The 19,023-nt window shown below is 37.3% G+C and overlaps 1 protein-coding gene across 1 annotated transcript in view; it reads left to right on the top strand.

Moving 5' to 3' along the window:
- The window catches only part of SYNJ2 (synaptojanin 2), a 1,514,156-nt gene that overhangs the window by 754,319 nt on the left and 740,814 nt on the right, over positions 1 to 19,023 (top strand). The window contains exon 8 of the mRNA XM_044063657.1: positions 11,483 to 11,579. Coding sequence (XP_043919592.1) covers positions 11,483 to 11,579 — 97 coding nt within the window. The remainder of the gene's footprint in view (positions 1 to 11,482; positions 11,580 to 19,023) is intronic.

Here is a 19,023-nt window from a genome sequence, read left to right as displayed (position 1 = left end):
ATTCTAGGTGAGATTTAATTTTTTTCTTAAATGTTATCTTTTTTTGGGAATTCTGTTCCATTAGGTAGGTGCTGCCTTTGGGAAAGCTTTTTCAGTTGTAGTCAGTTTGTATAGGGATCTCCCTAGAGATATATTTTCAGATCTGCTGTCCCTCTCCTTTAGAATTAGATTATGTCCCAATTTGTAGATTAGTATTATTTAGCAGTAAAATGGCTCTAATTGACATTAGACACCAGTGACATTTGGACAATGTGGTCCAATTCTGTTCCCTATTGTTGGAAGTGTGAATAAATCCAATGATTTTATTTTCTGTAGTTTAAAAAATAATGGAGTTATAGGGAGAAAGTATGGAAACTGGTAGGTGGTGCATATTCTAACCTGGAGAGCAGGATGTTGAATGCTATTAACACAGCCATCACTATCCTTTCTAGTACCATGTGCATTTCCTTGATCTGACACCCCCCCCAACTTTAAGTGGAGGACCCAAAAAAATGTTTTTTTGATTTGAAACTGAGTCACTTGCTACAAATGTAACAAGCAGCATGCTACAGTTAGAATATTGCACACAAAGTGCTTCAGCCCTGACCACAAATCCAATATTGGTATTTGTTTCCTAAATGCTGGTACTGCAGTACTGCCCCAATGACAGCTGCCAGTTGTTCCCTCGTACACTTTGTACCCAGGATAGCTGCCCCTTCTCCTTGTCCAAGTAATGCCCCTGGATATAGCTTGTGAGTTGTGTATTTTATAAAAATGTTATGTAAGTTTTTGCTGTAAACCGGTTAGGCTTAAAATTGCCCAGATGGCAGCTGGCCTAATACTTACCTATAAACCTACTGATTTTATTTTTATTTATGTTTTTATTGTAAGCCAGTCTTGTAGTACCCTGAAATCTTTTTGCACTGCTTTGAAGATGATTGTAACTTTGCCAGATTTGGTAATAACAGTGTCATCTGCATACCTAAGACATTTTATTTGGGGAGATCCCAAGGCAGGTTATTGACACACACACAAGCACACGCATGCACATGCATGCACACACACACACACACATGCACAAACACAGAGAAAAATAAAAAAGTGAGAAAGAGTCAGCTTAGCACCAAACTCTGTGGGACTCCCTTGGCTGTATTGTTTTTCTGCTTGACCCTTCTGACCCATTACCCTAAGTGATCTTTCTGTAGATAGTTTTTAAACCATAGATTTACTTCTCTAGAGAAATTAAAGGAGAACAGTTTTTCTAGTAGACTGGTATTGTTTACATACTAGTGATCTAAGTAGTTTCCTTTTTCTTACCTGCTTCGGAAAGATCAAACCAGAACTGGCGAACTGAAAACCTTAAAAAGCAGACAATTTTCATTATATTTTTACAGAACTGGCAAGTCCCCCTGCACCCCCATGTGAGGGGCTCCATCCCCCAACCCTACCTTAAATATGCTAATTCTGCAGTCACATCACAAAGGAAAAGGGGTCATATCACCAAATATCTCTCTGCCATTTCACACAGTCCAACACATGGTAGTGAAATACATTGCTGTATTAAATTTATGAACTTAAAGCCGCTCAGTTACTAGTGCTGTGATGAACTGTAACTATGCCTTCTAGCATGGGTTGCTGTCTCAAAGGTACACATAGGTCTCAACCTCTTAAAAGGCCAGTGTGCAACACAAACCCTAGCAATGTGTGACACAGTCAAAATGTGGAACACATTATTTTTGCACTGTGCGCAAATGAGTCATTGCCATGGAACCTGCTTGAACATTTTTAAATAAGACATACTTGTGAGTCAAATCCAAAACTTAATAATCTACACAACCATAACCACATCATCAGCAAATATGAAATAGCACGTCTGTACAAAATCAGAACTAAAATCGCATGCTCATTAATACCACTTGCTACATTTTCTAAACAGATCTGTTATATATCGCAGAACTGATTACATGTACACACTAAGTGCATGAACAAACAGCTTCCTATGTTTAGATGTTTCAGATGTACACTTCTTGTATGCTGCTGTGGCTTTCTTAGCAGCCTCTTACCATGAGGCATTACTAACTGCATTGTAGCTATTGAGTACATCTTACAGCAACTTACAGTTCATGGTCATTAAATTAGTAGTGGTGACAAGACTAAAGTCTTAGTAGCAAGGGCATTCAGAGACACTTACACTATTACTATTAACCTGAGACATTGACAGAGTAAGAACTGAATTAATAGACATTTTCTGAAACAGAAAGGTATAATTCACCACTTTTTCTAAAAAAAAAATCAGTTTTAGGAGGGAACTAAAGGCACAGAGCTAACACTCTGTGGCGGATGGTGACTTCAAATCAAAGGGGGCTTGCAGGAGGCAGCTGAATGGGTGGGGCCAATGGGAAGGGGTGCAGCCAACAAGAAAGGGGAGGGGCTATGGTCAAAACCACAAAAACTGGAACTTTAATTAAATACGCTGCCCTGGGAGCCAAACCGTCATTTTGGTCAAGACAAAATGAAATGTAGAAGAAAAATATTTCAGTGCATTGGCTGCATGACAGCGTACTTAATATCTAGATGGAAACAAAAAGGTTGTGAGGCATGAAAAAATAAATTACTTTTTAAATACATTACTGGAATGCCAGTCAAAATCAAGTATAAGAAAAAAAAAGCAGCTCTCAACTCAAACCACTTCTCCTTGCACTGTAGTTCTAATTATAATTTACATTCAGTTTTATAAAAGTACCAAGTAACACGCTGAAAGTAGCAATCTCTGTGACACCCCCCACTTGTAAAAATATTTCTTATCCAAAAAAGACCTGCTGCCTGACAACTATCTACTTGTTTCATGGGGAAAACATGATCAAAGTAAAAAATGAACAGCAAACAAGAAACACACTCAAGATAAATTGCTTAAAGGATTACTGCACAGGTTATGGACCACACATGATATATTGGCATTCTGTTTAGTTTACGTGTAAAGCCTGCATAGATGACTGCAAGTCTCCAACCAAGGTAATGAGCTTCTTAAAATACTGTATTCCTGTCCTTTTTTACAAATACTGTCATATGCATTTCAATACCCAAGGCTTATACATTATCTAGTTATGTAAGGATGCTCTGCATGGCAACAACAAAAAGCCTTTCATTGTTGGTAATTCTTTAACAGTATGCTTATTAAAACTTACTTGCATCTTACAATATCAGACAAGCTTACGTGATGGTCATTAAAGCATTGCTACTTAAACACAGAGCAACAGGCACTTTCTGAATAATAAGAAACAAATCAACAGTATAAAAATAAGACAGAAAACCAGAACATTCTGCAAAATCAAGGACAGATGAAAAGCCACTGTAGTACTTGTGTCTACCTTGGATGGGGGGATAATATGCACACTTACACTGCATAACTGCTCTTTGCCTTGCTTGGATACAGCCAGAATCACTACATGGGGGAGTGGGGTGCAACAAGTATGTCACAATTTGAAATGTCTCTGGCTGACTGTGATGGCCCTGACACATTTGTCGTACCTCTCAACCTCACAAGAAATCTGGATAAAGCCATACATAGACGTGGGACAAAGGCCCAAAAATAAGGATGATATTTAAATATTGCTCTTATAAACTTAGAATGATAATAGAATAGTAGATCTTGCATTAGTATGAATTTTCTGAAGGGTATGAAATCTGAAACTCAAATGTCTGTCATTATTTTCTAACTTCAATCTTTAATGATATGCCACTAATTTGCCAGAAAACCACAATTTTATGAAAAATGGACCAAAAATGTGATGCAAAAATATAAAATAGTCACACAATACAGCTGGGAACCTGTCAAAGAAGGGACACTATTTTAATATTAGTACTGTTAACTTGAGCAGCTGACAAAATAAATGAATCTACGTGCATTTCTGAAGTAAAAAGTAATCTATAACTTTGATTATTACAGTTATTTATTAATTGCAAACCCTCCACGTTTTCTTCCAAAATTGCCATTTTGCGGCGGGATTATTAGAGGGAATGCAACATTTTGATCCAAAAAAAGAGGGACAGTTGAGAGGTTTGGATATGCTTAATTCTATAAAGCAATTTATTTGCACGTACCTCTCAACCTGTTAATGCAGGAAATCTGGACAAGGCCAAATATATTGGGGGAACATACAAACAGTACTAAAAATTGCTGTTGTATAAACTTAGTTGATAGAATAACAGGTCTTGCTTTGGCATGCATATTTCTGAAGGTTATGAAGTCTGAAACTCAGTGTCTGTCATTACTTAGTGACTTAATTCCTAAATGATTTGCCAGACAACCACAAATTTTATGAGGAACAAACCAAAAATAAGAAGAACAATCTATGCATTCTGTGAAAATCTGGATGGTTGAGAGGTGTAGTTCAGCCACAGCTGTCTTTGAGTTTGCTGCCCTTACCCCTCACAAAATCATGGTCAAATGGAGCCTCCCCTCTGCAGCCATTCCAATGTCCCATTACTTGGCTATTTCACACCATTTACCATAAACACTGTAATGTGCATACTGCTTTACTTCTACGATGATTTGGATTTCATTTGAAAGTGTTATTTTGCATTTTACAGCACAAACATTAAGACATCTGCTAAACCATGCAATGCAGTCTCACAATAAAAATAGACATAGCATTAAAACTTCTCTGCCTTTGAAACTCACATTCGTTGAAACAGCATTGAAACCCACATTCAAAGAAAATACATTTGGCTAGTATAAAGATTAACTTTGGGCTGTTTTCAAATGATAGTCTCCTTGCACACAAAACATACATGTGTTGTGTGATACACATTCCTGATTGTATTAAATTATATTCCTTGTATAATACAGTACAGTTGTTAGAGGGTGTTTTAAATTTATTGTTTTGAACATTTTTCCAGTAAACAATGAAACAAAATTCATGTACCAATAATGACAAAACTGCCCAGTTGAGAACATTTCCATCGTAAATGTCTACTCAGACTTCTACAATTCACCAGTATCAGTAAATATGCACAATTGCTGCAGAAGTAAGTCATCTAAATAATTCCACATTAAAGAGATCTGTAACTAATGAAGAAGTTGCTGCTAGCAAACAACTTTTTATTTCATTGTTTCATCTAGAAATAAAGTGCCTGTTGCCCTTGAGGAATAAATTGCCAATGTTACCTTTAAAAAAATTGATAAGCTAGTGATATTGCAATAGGGAGTGGATGGCAAACTGATATCAGGTTCATAGTTACTAGGTATCTTCGCCAAAGAGGACAATCTCAGGACGGCAGCATCTACCCCCTCTGGGAGTAGAACCCACATCCTTCTGCATCAAAAGCAAGTACACTTCCTGTTGCGCTATTAAAAATGCAAGCTGACTCAGCATAAGCAGTACTAAACTTCTCTTCCCCTGCAGTCTCAGCTCCTTGTAAAATCTACTCGACATTCAGCTGTATCTCTCAACTTTGCAGCACAAAAAATCTGGAAAAAGCCAAAATTTATTCGGGGGGGGGCAAAAGCCCATAAAACAGGGACACATTTTAAATATTGCTTGTATAATCTTGGAAAGTTGCTAGAATAAAATGCTGTGTTACCACCATGCATTTCACTGCCATGTCTTGAACATAGGATCCTGTGTAAAACAGAGCAATATACCAGTATGCCAAATCAGCTGTTTTGTGAAAGAGAGGAAGACTGAAACTTAAATGGCTACCATTTAATGAATTCAGTTCTCACCATAGCTGTCAACCTCTTAGCACAAACCACCTGGACAAAGCCCAGTAATGGGGGAATGCAGCTCTCAAACATATTCAGTGAATTCAGTTCTCACCATAGCTCTCAATCTTAGCACAAAAAAACCTAGACAAGTCCCAAAATCAGGGACACATTTCAAATATCCATCTTATAAACTTAGAACACTGCTAGAATAAAAGGTTGTGTGTCACCATGTACTTTCTGAAGAATATGAAGTCTGAAATTCAAATGCCTGTCAATTTTATTTATTTAACATTTGTTAACCAGGAAAGTCTGACTTGGAACAAAAGCCAATTTTCATCAGAGTCCCAGGGAGAAACACTGCAGACACATGTCTTTGTAACATAGGAGGACACCAGAGCAAACCCACACAAGCACAGGGAGGACATGCAGACTCCACACAGAAGGCACCCCAGCCAAGAATTATACTGGAGAATCTCTAGCTGTGAGGCAACAATGCTACCACTGCACTATCAACTATTTAAGGAATTAAAACTTCAGAAACCACAGATTTTATGAGGAACAGAACAGAACAAAATATGAGGCAAAAATCTGCAAACTTTTCACAAATGGTGATGGGTAATGAATTCAGGCTCTTGCTACCTGCAACCAAGGTATAGGGCTTGAGCCTGAGGTATTCTCTAACCACCACCAGCAGGTATTCTGAGTTCTGTGTAGCCACCAGTATACATCAACTGGGGAATTTCACACATACACACACACACACACACACACACACACACACACACACACACACACACACTCTGATCCTGGAATGCGCGGCAGCAGTAACACACACACACACACACACACACACACACACACACCCTAATTGTTCCTGGAATGTGGCAGCACACAGCTTCTAAATCCTGACATCTTGTACACACACAGTACCTGAAATAAATGATCCTGCAATTTGTGCCAGAATGCAGCAGTAAAATACAGCTTTTAAAATAAATGATCCTGGAATGCAGCAATAATATACCGCTTGACATCTTGTTTGCAGCCACACAGGGCTTGTACATTTCTGGTTCCCGGCTCTTGTTGTTCCTGTTTGCTGTGGGTCTCGTTCCGAGACTGTAGACCGCATAGACTTCTGGGGCATCTGCAGACTGTTGCCTTCTTTCTGAATCCGGACTGTTAAGACAGCAGTCCAGATTCAACTTTCTAAGCATGCATGCGTACAATTTAAGAGTTTACCATTGTAGTTCACAGCTGGGGGGAGGGGCTGCAGTCCGATATCATGAGCCGCCTCTGCTAACACTGGAGTCAAAAGTAGAGTCGAGTCAATACAAAAAAAGGAATATTACTATTATCCTGAGACATTCACAGAATAACAGATTGAATTAATAAACATTTTCTGAAACAACAAGGTTATAATTCCCCACATTTTCTCAAAAAAATTCACCAGTTGTAGAAGGAAGTAAAAGAAACAGCTAACATTTTGGAATCAAAAGCAGGGACTAGTCAATACATAAATGGCTAAGACTGACTACACCTGCCTGAACTATACAGTGTATCTTTAATAAAATAAGATTAGCTGAATTAAAAAAAAGCATGTGACCCAGGAGGCTGCCATATAAAATGCTGTATTAGCTCTGTACAAATTAGGGATAGAGAGACCCTTATTATTATTAACTTGAGACATTAACAGAATAAGAGAATGTGAATTAATAAGCATTTTCTGAAACAAGAAGGTTGTAATACATCACCTTTTCTACATTAGTTTTAAGAGAGAGTTAAAGGGACACAGGTAACTTTTCAGAGTTCAAAGCAGGGACTATTCAATACACAAATGCCAAGTACTAAGTAAGAAGGACAGAGCTAACAATGGAGTCAAAAGTAGGAACTACTCAGTACACAAATAAAAGAAATTATGAAGAAATAATCAAATACTGCAAGCCCTATTCCTGTCTGAACAATACAGTGTGCATATTTAGCCACTTACCTCTGTCCACAGCAGGAAACAAAGCTGCTGCAGCACAGTCCACTGTAAAATTCAGGAATCAGGAATCCAAGGTTAGGATGAGATATCCAGGAAGCAATTGTAGTCGGCAGCCCAGCAACAGCACCACCAGGACAAATATCCTCCTCACGCTAGATAAAAAAAAGGTGATCTTCCTGTGCCCTGCAGTGCCTTTTTGAGGTCATTGCAGTGGTGCAAAAATTATTCCTGTTGTGCGATTGGACAAATTGTGATGTTTGTCATTGTCTTCCTTTGCTTCAGGAGCAGTCACCTGGTTCATACTCTGAGATGCCGATTGGCTGTAATCTTGGTATACAAACCAATCAAACCTGTTGTAGTGGAGTCAACACTGTTCAATGAGGAATGATGGGAGATTTCAGTGTTAACTATGGAGCATTTCACACAATCTGGAGCACTTGGCTGCTCAGTAGGCACATTTTATATCTAGAAAAATAGCGTGGTAAACAGCCCATTGTCAATACTGTAAATCTGGGTGATGGAGTATATAGTGGTAAATGTACTGTAGTGCGAGTGAAAGCCATGCTGTGTGCTTGATATGATGCCATAATTGATGATATAATCTATAATTCAGTTGTAAATTAATCTTTCCAAAATTTTAGTTAGTGGATAAAGACTTATGATGGGTCAAAAGTCAGTTGCATTAAAAGAGGATAGAGTCTTTCGGAAGTGGAATAATCGGTGTACTCTTAAAGCTGTGGGGGATAAAGCATGCCATAAAAAATATAACTACTGTATTTTAGCAGTTTGAGGTGGATTGTGTGAAATTCATGCTAAGACTTTGGACTTGTGATGTAGTGATTTTTTTAAAGCAAATGCCACAAACTTTCGGAACTAGACGGCTAGTGTCCTTTCAGTCTTTCCATGCATAGCTCCTACCTTTAATATGTTTTAGCAATATATAGACACACACATATATATGTATGTACACATATATACAGACACATGCTTGTGTGTGTAGTATGTATGAGTACAAGATATAAGTGTAAGTGTATATATGTATCTATGTGTCTGTATGTATGTATGTATGCATATATATATATATATATATATATATATATATATATATATATACATATAGTGGATATAAAAAGTTTACACACCCCTGTTAAAATGCCAGGTTTTTGTGATATAAAAAATGAGACCACAATAAATTATTTCAAAACTTTTCCCACCTTTAAGCTGTACATTTCAGTTGAAAAACAAATCTGTTAGAGGAAAAAATATAAAAAAATAAAATATGTACAATAATCTGGTTGCATAATGTGCACACCCTTAAACTAATACTTTGTTGAAGCACCTTTTGATTTAATTACAGCATTCAGTCTTCTTGGGTAGGAGTCTATCAGTATGGCACATCTTGACCTGGCAATATTTGCCCACTCTTCCTTGCAAAAGCGCTCCAAATCTTTCGGTTTGAGAGGGCGTCTCTTGTGCACTGCCCTCTTCAGGTTACCCCACAGACTTTAATTTTCTTCTGGTGAAGCCATTCTTTTGTTGATTTGGATGTATGCTTGGGGTCATTGTCGTCTTGAAATGTGAAATTCCTCTTCATCTTTCTAGCAGACGCCTGTAGGCCACAAGTGACTGGTATATGGAACTGTTCATAATTCCTTCCAGCTGAAGAAAAGCAACCCCAAAGCATGATACTGCCACCATCATGCTTCACAGTGGGGATAGTGTTCTTTTGGTGATGCAAAGTGTTATTTTTGAGCCAAACATACTTTTTGGAATTGTGTCCAAAAAGTTCACCTTGGTCTCATCAGACCATAAGACATTTTCCCACATACTTCTGGGAGACTTGATGTATTGTTTTGCGAATTTTAGCCTGGCCTGGATGTTTTTCTGTGTAAGAAAAGGCTTCCATTTTGCAACCCTACCCCATATCCCAGACATATGCAGAATAGGGGAGATTGTTGTCACATGTAGTACACAACCAGTACTTGCCAGAAATTCCTGCAGCTCCTTCAGTGTTGCTGTATGTCTCTTGGCAGCCTCCCCGATCAGTTTTTGTCTTGTCTTTTCATCAATTTTGGAGGGATGTCCAGTTCTTTGCAACATCACTGTTGTCCTATATTTTCTCGACATTTTGATGACTGACCTCACCATGGCATATCCAATGTTGTGGATTGTTTTTGTGGCCTTCTGACTGATACCTTTCAACAATGAGGTCCCTTTAATGCTTTGTAAGCTATCTGTGAAGCATGGCTTTTGCTGTAGCAGGCAACTGAGTAAATGTCAGGAAAATCCTAATAGGACAGCTGAACTTTATTTGGGGTTAATCAGTGTCTCTTTAATTGATGGCAGGTGTGTACCCAAGAAGATGAATGCTGTAATTAAATCAAAAGGTGCTTCAACAAAGTGTTACGTTTAAGGGTGTGCACACTTATGCAACCAGCTTATTGCATGTTTTTTATTTTTTATATTTTTCCCGTAATATATTTGTTTGTTTTTCAATTGAATTGTACAGGTTACAGGTCACATTAAAGGTGGGAAAAGTTTTGAAATGATTTATCTTGGTCTAATTTTTTTATATCAGAAAAACCTGGCATTTTAACAGGGGTGTGTAAACGTTTTATATCCACTATATGTGTGGGTGTGGGTGTGTGTGTCTCTGAAATATCGAACCTTGTGAATGGAGATCTCCATACAGTGCAGAACGGGAACTTCCCATTCTCTTCACTGTAGTGCAATCTCAGTGTTGGTATATTTAAGTAGCAGGGGGTGTGGGGATAGCAGGGGTGTTTGCCCCCCCTACAAAAATGTGAAATCAGAAGTGTTCACATTTTAAAATTCTTTTTGTTGTTTGATATTTCAGAACTTCAATCCTATGGTCTTTGATGATCAGAGGATTGATGTTCCGGAATCTCTAACATAAGAAGTAGTCACACACACACACACACACACACACACACACACACTGTGTGTGTGTGTGTGTGTGTGTGTGTGTGTGTGTGTGTGTGTGTGTATATATATATATATATATATATATATATATATATATATATATATATGGGTCTACTTCTTCCTATCGAAATTACACTCCACCGGATAGTACTTAGCTGACAACACTACACTTTGACGAAACTGCAGTTAAACGAAAACACAGTATGTCAAATCACAGTTTGTTGAAGGAGGATCAGCAATGCTGTTTTTATGTAGCAGAACAGGTATGGTGTTGTTTCTGTGATGTTTAATTTAGCAGTGGGAGTGGACTGTATTCAACCATTGCAGCTTCTTGATATGGATTGCGGTACAGTTCAGATAAGGAACTATACCCTTTTCCCCACTGTAGTCTGATCTAGGAGTTGGCATATATAATTTGCAGGGAGTGTGGGGGAGTGCAGGATGGCTTCCCCCATGCAAAACTGTGTTTGTAATGTAAATTTTACTTGTAAAATTGTACTTGTTGTAATTTCGTAGAAGTGTGATTCGACAGACTGTGTTTTCATTTAACTGCAGTTTCGTTAAAGTGGAGTCTGCTAAGTACTGTTCTTGGAGTGTAATTTTGATACGAAGAAGTAGTCCAATATATATACAAATATATATGTATACATATACATCAATATATCTGCATATGCATGTTTGTTTTATTGCCAGGTGTCATAATATATAAAAACCATAAGACTGAAAGAATGTTTAGGAACTTTTTGACCTTCATAAATTAAAGAATGCACATACAAAAAACCTCTGTCATTACATTATTACAGACACATCGCATTTCTCATCAAAGTAGACATTAAAAAAAGTGTTGTTTTTTTTTTTCATCCTTTTAGGCACATGTCTTTGCTGAAGGAACACTATGGAAAACAAGTCATAGTCAATCTTTTGGGCAGTAAAGGAGGAGAGGAAGTCCTGAGTAGAGCTTTTGAGGTAAAATTGTTTGTTTTCCGTCTTCTATATGTTATCCAGCAGGAGCAATACTTGATGGCTGCTAGTGTAAGCATGGCCTTTTGTTGGCATTGAAAGCAGTACCCTTCACTGAGTGTAAACGTCAAAGATACTGCTATTGTATTGTTTTATTTTAGGTTCTTCGATAGTCATGCTTGCTTAAGCTTTGAGACTGTATAGTTCAGTGTCATGTACAGACTTTGTTTTACTGGTACTTTTGATTGTAGCAACTTATTTGACAGTTATTTATTAGAGCAGTTATTCATTGGCATAGCTTCTAAAACAGGCCCAGGATGATACCCACCAAAGAGGAGGCACAATTTCAAGCCACAAAAAAAAATGAAAGAAATATAGTCTGACTGAATTTCAGTGGTATATTGTTTTGGCTTTTACAAAGATGATGTATATTTACAATGGATGCCTAACTACAGGTAATGTGATACCCAGAAAAGCCTTTTTTTCTCAGTCTCATGAGTGCAAGGGACTTCCACAATTGGCTGCACATTAACAGTCTAATTTCAGCTCTTTCACTGAGAAAAGAAATTCAGAAGAGAGCTGGGGTAAAATTCAGTAACTGTCTAGTAAGTGCACTGCCTAGATGCTAGCAAAAAAGAAATTCAGAGAACCTGGAAGAAAGTCAATCACAAAAGGTATGGAAAAAGCACTGACAGGGAAGAATTCTGCAGCTGTTCAACAAAAAGCAGGGCAAGCTCCAGCTTTGGTGCAAGACATGACTTCCAGTAACCTAGAGGAAAAAAATAAGTCAGATGTACTCAGAGCTGATTAAAATAAATGAAACACCAATGGAGTATATCAATTCATATAAGAAATGTCTGTAAAAAAATGGAAGAAGCTTTGAATAGATATTCAGATGAGGTGATAAAACTGCAAAAATCAGAGGTTAAAATGAAGAAAAGTCTGGCTGAATGTGACACTGCTCAAGAAGAGATGTTTAAAAAAATAATAGAATTAGATGAAAAATATGTAGGGAAAACCTGAGATTTTATGCAGTACCAGAGAAGCTGGAAGGAACAGACTGTATTAATTTTATGAAAGCACATATAAGCATTTTTGATTTAGAACATGGTAAGTAAATACAAAACCTTATCCAACAAAAAGTGATCTGTGAAACAGAAGGAGATTCTGCTTCTTGTTCTTCTGGTAAAAAAGACCACAGAGAGGCTGCCACTGAAACATTGTTTCAATTGAAAATGTTTGAGAGAGAGAAAAAAGCACAAGAGTTGAATATAAGACCTGAGAGTACATTGAAAATGAAGCAGAGACTGGATTTGGGAGCTGGAGATGTAAAACAGGAATAAAACCAGAAATTCAGAAATTGACAAATAAATGTGGGATTGCAATACACTAATTATATTTGTGAACCATGGCAGAACAAGAAAACCTGGGAATATTGGACTTTTTTGACTTTGTTAAACGTGTAGGGGACTCTAAAGCATATTCCCTACTTTAAGTCATAAATGTTTGGAAGAACACTTAGGAGAGGGGAAGAAGAGGCAGAGAGTTAACTGCAAGTAAAACAAAATTTTGTTTTTAACAGTAGTAGTTTTTATAATGCATGATATAATCTGCATGCTATAAAGTAAAGCTTTCTTGGTTATTTTTTAAGTATAAGGGGAATATTAAAGTAAAAGTATCCCTGATCTTTTTCCTTCTTTTTTGTTTCTCCTTGTTCAGTTTTAATGAATGTAGGCACTGCAGCATAAAAAAGGAAGAAAAAGATTTGTCAAAAGAGCATGATTCAAGAAAAAATGTATGTGCTTTTTCTCATTCGTGCACAGGGGAATGACTGGGTTTTGAATATAATAAAGCTTTCCTCTAACAAAAAATGCTTATAGAAGCAACGCTGTAGTTGGTTCTCATGTCTCCACGGAGACAGTCTGATAAAGAACAATAAAAACAGAATGCTTCTTTCTTTAAATGGCCAGGAGATCATGTTTTCTGAAGGCACTGAAATGTTTCCCAGTCTGGGAGAGCAATAAAGATGAGACAAAATCATACAGCACTTAGTAGAAGCACATGATGCACCATGTATATTAGTATGGATAATCTTCCTTTTAGGTTAACCCAACTCTATGAGTGTGGCTTTCAGTTTGAGACAATTTTTCCTCTTAGGAGTGCAAAACTTCAGTATTTGAAAATGCACATAATGTTGTGCTAGTATTAAGTTAATAGGTTTTATGGGTGTATTGGAGGTATATTTTTTGGGGGTAGGGCTATGTGGCATTGGCTCAAATGGATATGACAAGAAACAATTTTATAAAAGATTAACCTACCAGACAGTGCATGCATGTAACATAACAGTTGGAACTAGATACTTAATAAAAAAGCTGTTAACACTTAAGAGGGAGGAATAATTTTTAACATAATGACAGTTTCTATATTATCTTTAAATGTTAATGGTCTCACAGATATATACAAAAAAGAAAAAAGTATAGAACTATATTAAAAAATGTAGAGTGCAAATACCTATGCTAAGGAAACATGTTTGGAAAGAACTGAACATGTGGATTTGATAAAAGAAAAAAAGACAGTTATTCAGCAAAATACCTGGGACAAAGGAAAAGAGGAGCTTATATTAATTGCAAGAGGAGCTCCGATAGTGATAGAAGAAGATAAAAAAAGATAATGGTAGATTTGTAGTGTTGAAGGGCTACTGCCAAGGGAGAAGAATTACACTGCCATGTATTTATTTTCCACCTTAAACTGCTGTAATGGAGCTTTAGAAAATTCTGGGAGAAATAATCAGCTTTCAGCAGGGAATATTACTTATAGGTGGGGACTGGAATTTGATTTACAGCAGTGAAGATCTGTCTGAGAGGCCCAGAAGGGAAATGTAACAAAGGAGGGTTGATTTTTTAAGAAATTTATGAAAATATCTGGCATGGAAGATGTGAATTCAGTAGTAGGAGTTTGGAGTGAATTTACATATTACCCAAGATACAAAAACTGGGCTAGGCTAGACAGAACTTCTATTTCACAGATAGATGTGCATTTAATTGAAAATTTTGATACGCATCCAATAACTGTTTCAAAACATGTGCCAGTAATAACTAAAATAAAATGCAAGTTAGTGAAATGAAAATGAAACACTGGCACTTTCCACCCTGACTGTTGAAAAGAGAGGAATTTAAGGAATGGGTAGTGGATATTAAATAAATTTCTCCTGAAAATATAGCTAGGGAGTCAGATAAAATTAAAGTCAAGTTTAAAAATAGTGTGGAAATTGGTTAAGAAGTAACATGAATCATTTAGAGGGACGGACAAATGTTAAAGTATTGCAGAGCAGGGGGTATCTCACAGACCAAGAAGAGGCGCAATTGCAGAATGCTAAACAGAAAATAGCAGATTACCTCTGTGATGCCCCACCACTGGCCCAGTAATTAAGGAGCCTCAATCCTCACCACTGGCAACAGTGGAGGATGTACACACTGGGAGGATGACAGGTACACACACAGTATTTCCAGATGCCACTGTCTGCATCAAGTGCAATTTCCCTTAAGAGCACACAGAGACCACAGTCAGTCTGAGGTTGGTTTCTCCCTCTTTCTCCAGATCCCCAGTAAGACTCCCCACTGGCACAGCTGTAGAGTTGAAATCTCAGCTGAGTGACCAAGCCAAGGGCTCCAGCACCCTCTCTGTCCAACCAGTGCTTCGTGTCCCTGTCCAAGTAGCTGACACACACACACAAATGCACACACACACACACACACACACACAAATGCACACACACACACACACACACACACACACACACACACACACACACACACACACACACAAAAGGCTAGCACAGGTTTACGAGCTCTGCTCCCTTCTGCCCCGTCTATAAGGTAGTTATTACTGCCACCAGTCACTCCATTTCAGCTACTTTAAGGCCCTTAACAAAGGGTGTCCAATCTTACTGTGTAATGTTACTGTCAGTACAAGTGATAGTTTGACCAAGAGCATGGCTATTAGGAGTGGCCCACATTGTCACCAAATGAATATACAAGTATTCTCAGAACTTAAATATGTCTCACAAATAGCCACAATGATAGGTTTAAATATATTTAATAAGAAATAAAAGAACAAGAAAATACTCGGTAAATAATCACAGTTACATCAGAGTTCAAAATTACAGGAAATACTTAAAATAATATTGCAGGACAGTATCAAATAAATAAAGAAAACATCTAAGCTATACTTCACTATATTGCTGTTTATATCTAAGAGAAATTACTGTACCCTAGTTAGCTTACTTAGAGAGCAAGGCAAGACAGATATGGTGAGTGGGTCTTCCAGCTGATGTTGTCAGGTCCAAGACAAAATAGAAAATGCCCAGTCTCTCTTTCAAAGACTTCTTAAATTAATATTTCAAATATTACTGCTGGGGTAGCTTGCAGCATGACATCACTTTTCTTGTCATTTGAGTGTCCAGGTGAAAACTACCACTGCTGCAGCTGTTAGCATTTAGCATCCACCTTTGAAAATACATAAACAAGGAATTCTCTTAGATCTATTAACAAATGGTGGAAGCCGTAAAATAATTTACATTCCTCCACATTTAAAGACAATGCAAAAAACTTCTACTTCTAGACATTGTCTCCTGTTGCACTGAAACTGAAAGATAATATCTCTTTTTATGGCCCAGCCATAAAGTAACTCAATCTCAGCTGTTCTTCTGAAGTTAACTTCTTGTGGTGCAGTTTCCATTGTTAAAAAATATATACATTTAAACAGTTGCAATAGTGTATATACATTTCTGCTCAGTACTTTAAAAAAATATCTCTTCAGCACACATATGTACAATATGACATACAGTTCTAATGTATCTGTAACACAAACATCTTACATGAGCATATTGATATTCATAAATGACACACAACCATTTACAAAATTCCAAATAGCTGAGCTGGCAATATCTCCTTCTGTTGAAACAAAGCACTGGAACAGAACAGATAAGTCCAAGAACAACAATAGTTGAGTTAAAATACCTTTATAACCAAGACAACAAAGCTTTCAGGTTCAAAAACCCTTTTTCAATGTTTTACATTGAAAAAGGGTTTTTGAACCTGAAAGCTTTGTTGTCTTGGTTATAAAGGTATTTTAACTCAACTATTGTTGTTCTTGAATATCTCCTTCTGTCACACTTCTATATAAATCATATTAATATTCACAAATGACATAATTATATTTCCCTTTGTCACAACCTCAGTAATATGCATAATTTTAGAAAGATTGCTAAGTGAGTGTTTTTGATAATAGCTCAAGAGCACAAAAACTTTTAGCACAATGACTCAGGCAACAGAAAGTAGAAGGTGTTGTTACCAAGCTTAGGAAGCCTGTGATAGGGAAGATAGAGTTCCTGTAGAGGTGCTAGAGATATTTGCAAATTTTATGAAAGTCTATATAAAGCAGAGAAATATGGAACTCATGAAAAGGTACAAATGGAAATGTTTATGGAAGAATTAAGTATGCCAAGGATGAAGGTAGATGAGGCTCAATTATTAACAGTTAGGATAGGAGGAGATGAGATAAAAATGGTGATGTATAACCAGTCCACAGGAAAGTCCCTAGTAATAGATGTTATTCCTGTGGAAGCTTGGAAGTTAGAAGGGAAAAACTGAGAAAAGATCTTGAAGGTTTTGTTTAACAGTATTTTAAGAGGAGAAGAAACACCAGCATCCTGGAAGATAGAGTTGGTGGCTGTGATACCTTAAGAGGGTAAAGACTCATCAGATCCAGCTTCATACAGGTCCATTTCAATCCTAAACCATCATTATAAAATGTTTATGTCTGTAATGGCTAAAGTAATGGAAAAGGTGATGCCAAAATTGATAGATATGGATCAGTGTGGTTTTGTAGAGGGGAGGCAAACATTTAACGTTAACAGAACATTGATGATCCAGAGGGAATCAGAATGTAATGCAGTTAAAATGTTTTTATCCCCTTTATTTTTATGCATAGGTCAGGCAGATTTTTATCAACCAGAAGAGAAGGTGTGTTTAGCAATTAATAATGAACTGAAGTATTTTATCTGGGATGGGAAGCCTGCAAGAGTCAAGTGGGGTAAGCTGATTCTTCCAAAAGAACAAGGCAGTCTGGGATTACCTGATTTGAGGGGGTATTTCAGAGCTACATAGTTAAGGCTCCTGTATATACCACAAGCAAAAACCTATAATTCAAAGTGAGAACGGATGATGATGAAACAGGGGAGAGCTCAAGAAGCAGATCCTTAAGAATAGCAATAAACATACACAATATTGTATTCGTAAAGTAGCAGAAAGTATTCTAATGACTAAGTCAACACATGAATGGAGAAAGTAGATTCTGCTAATAGGGATAACTGCAATTAGGGAAACAGGCAAGAAGGGGTTTGAATTTATTAGAATAAATGGCAAAAGAACCAAGATATTGGGAGCAAATAATTAGACAGGGAAGGGTAATAGAATGGGAAGAGTCCAATAATGTATTTGGACTGCAGGCTAGAGATTGCCTACCCTATCAAGGACTGATATCAGGGTATAGGCAAAGAGAAAGAAATAGTGGGATCCCAAGCGAAAGACCAACACTGGTAGTGTTTTTAGTAGACTGTGGAACAGAAGCTGCTGTTGAAAAAGGAATAATTAGTAGAGCATGCAAAATATTGCATGATAACTATAAGAATCAATCTGAGGAGTTTAGAAAGAATTGGGAAGAGTGATTGGGTAAGCACTTTGCAAAGAAACAATCGGGGGATATATGTATGTCTCCCAAATATGCAACAAGTTCTAGAAGCTTTAGGATCTTTGCTTGGAAGTATTTATATAGGTATTTTTATACCCCAATTAGACTCCAAAGAGAATTTTTTCTCCAGTAGACAACAAATGTTGGAGGTGTGATGGGGAAGAAAGAGGTAATTGGGAACATATTTTCTGGAAGTTTAATGAGTTAGAAGACTTCATGGATTCATATACTGTTACTAGGTTAATGACCTGAAGGTCCCTTTTAAGCTTAGCTAAGTTTTCCCAAAAGAATACTGATGTCCTGTATCCAAATAGGACTTTGATGGCCAGACATTTATAAGCTGCCTCTGTCCATAAGGAACATGAGTGCTAGGTCTGGTGTAAATTTCTTATTCCCCATCCACTGGTCTAGGATGTGCTTAAACTGGGTAATAGATGAACACAGCTTCACAAGGATGAAACACCTGTTCCTTAGGAGGGGCATTGTCTGGGGCACTCATCTGTCTCTACAGCATGTTTGTTTATGTCACAGACAAAATTCAGGTCCCTAGACCTTGTTTATTTGGCGCATTTTGACTTACGAATATGTAGGAGACTCATAAGTGTGGAGTTTGTGGATGCCTTGTTAGTCAGGCATAGATCACCCTTCAGCAGTCTGTAGGAGACTGAGTAGAGGAAAAAGGCTTTAAGGTGCCTTCCCT

This window comes from Protopterus annectens, chromosome 1.part0, assembly GCF_019279795.1.
Source record: "Protopterus annectens isolate FY-2018-M chromosome 1.part0, PAN1.0, whole genome shotgun sequence".
NCBI lineage: Eukaryota > Metazoa > Chordata > Ceratodontiformes > Protopteridae > Protopterus > Protopterus annectens.
The sequence above is the reverse complement of the archived record's forward strand: the minus strand, read 5'-3'. Positions and strand labels throughout refer to the sequence as shown.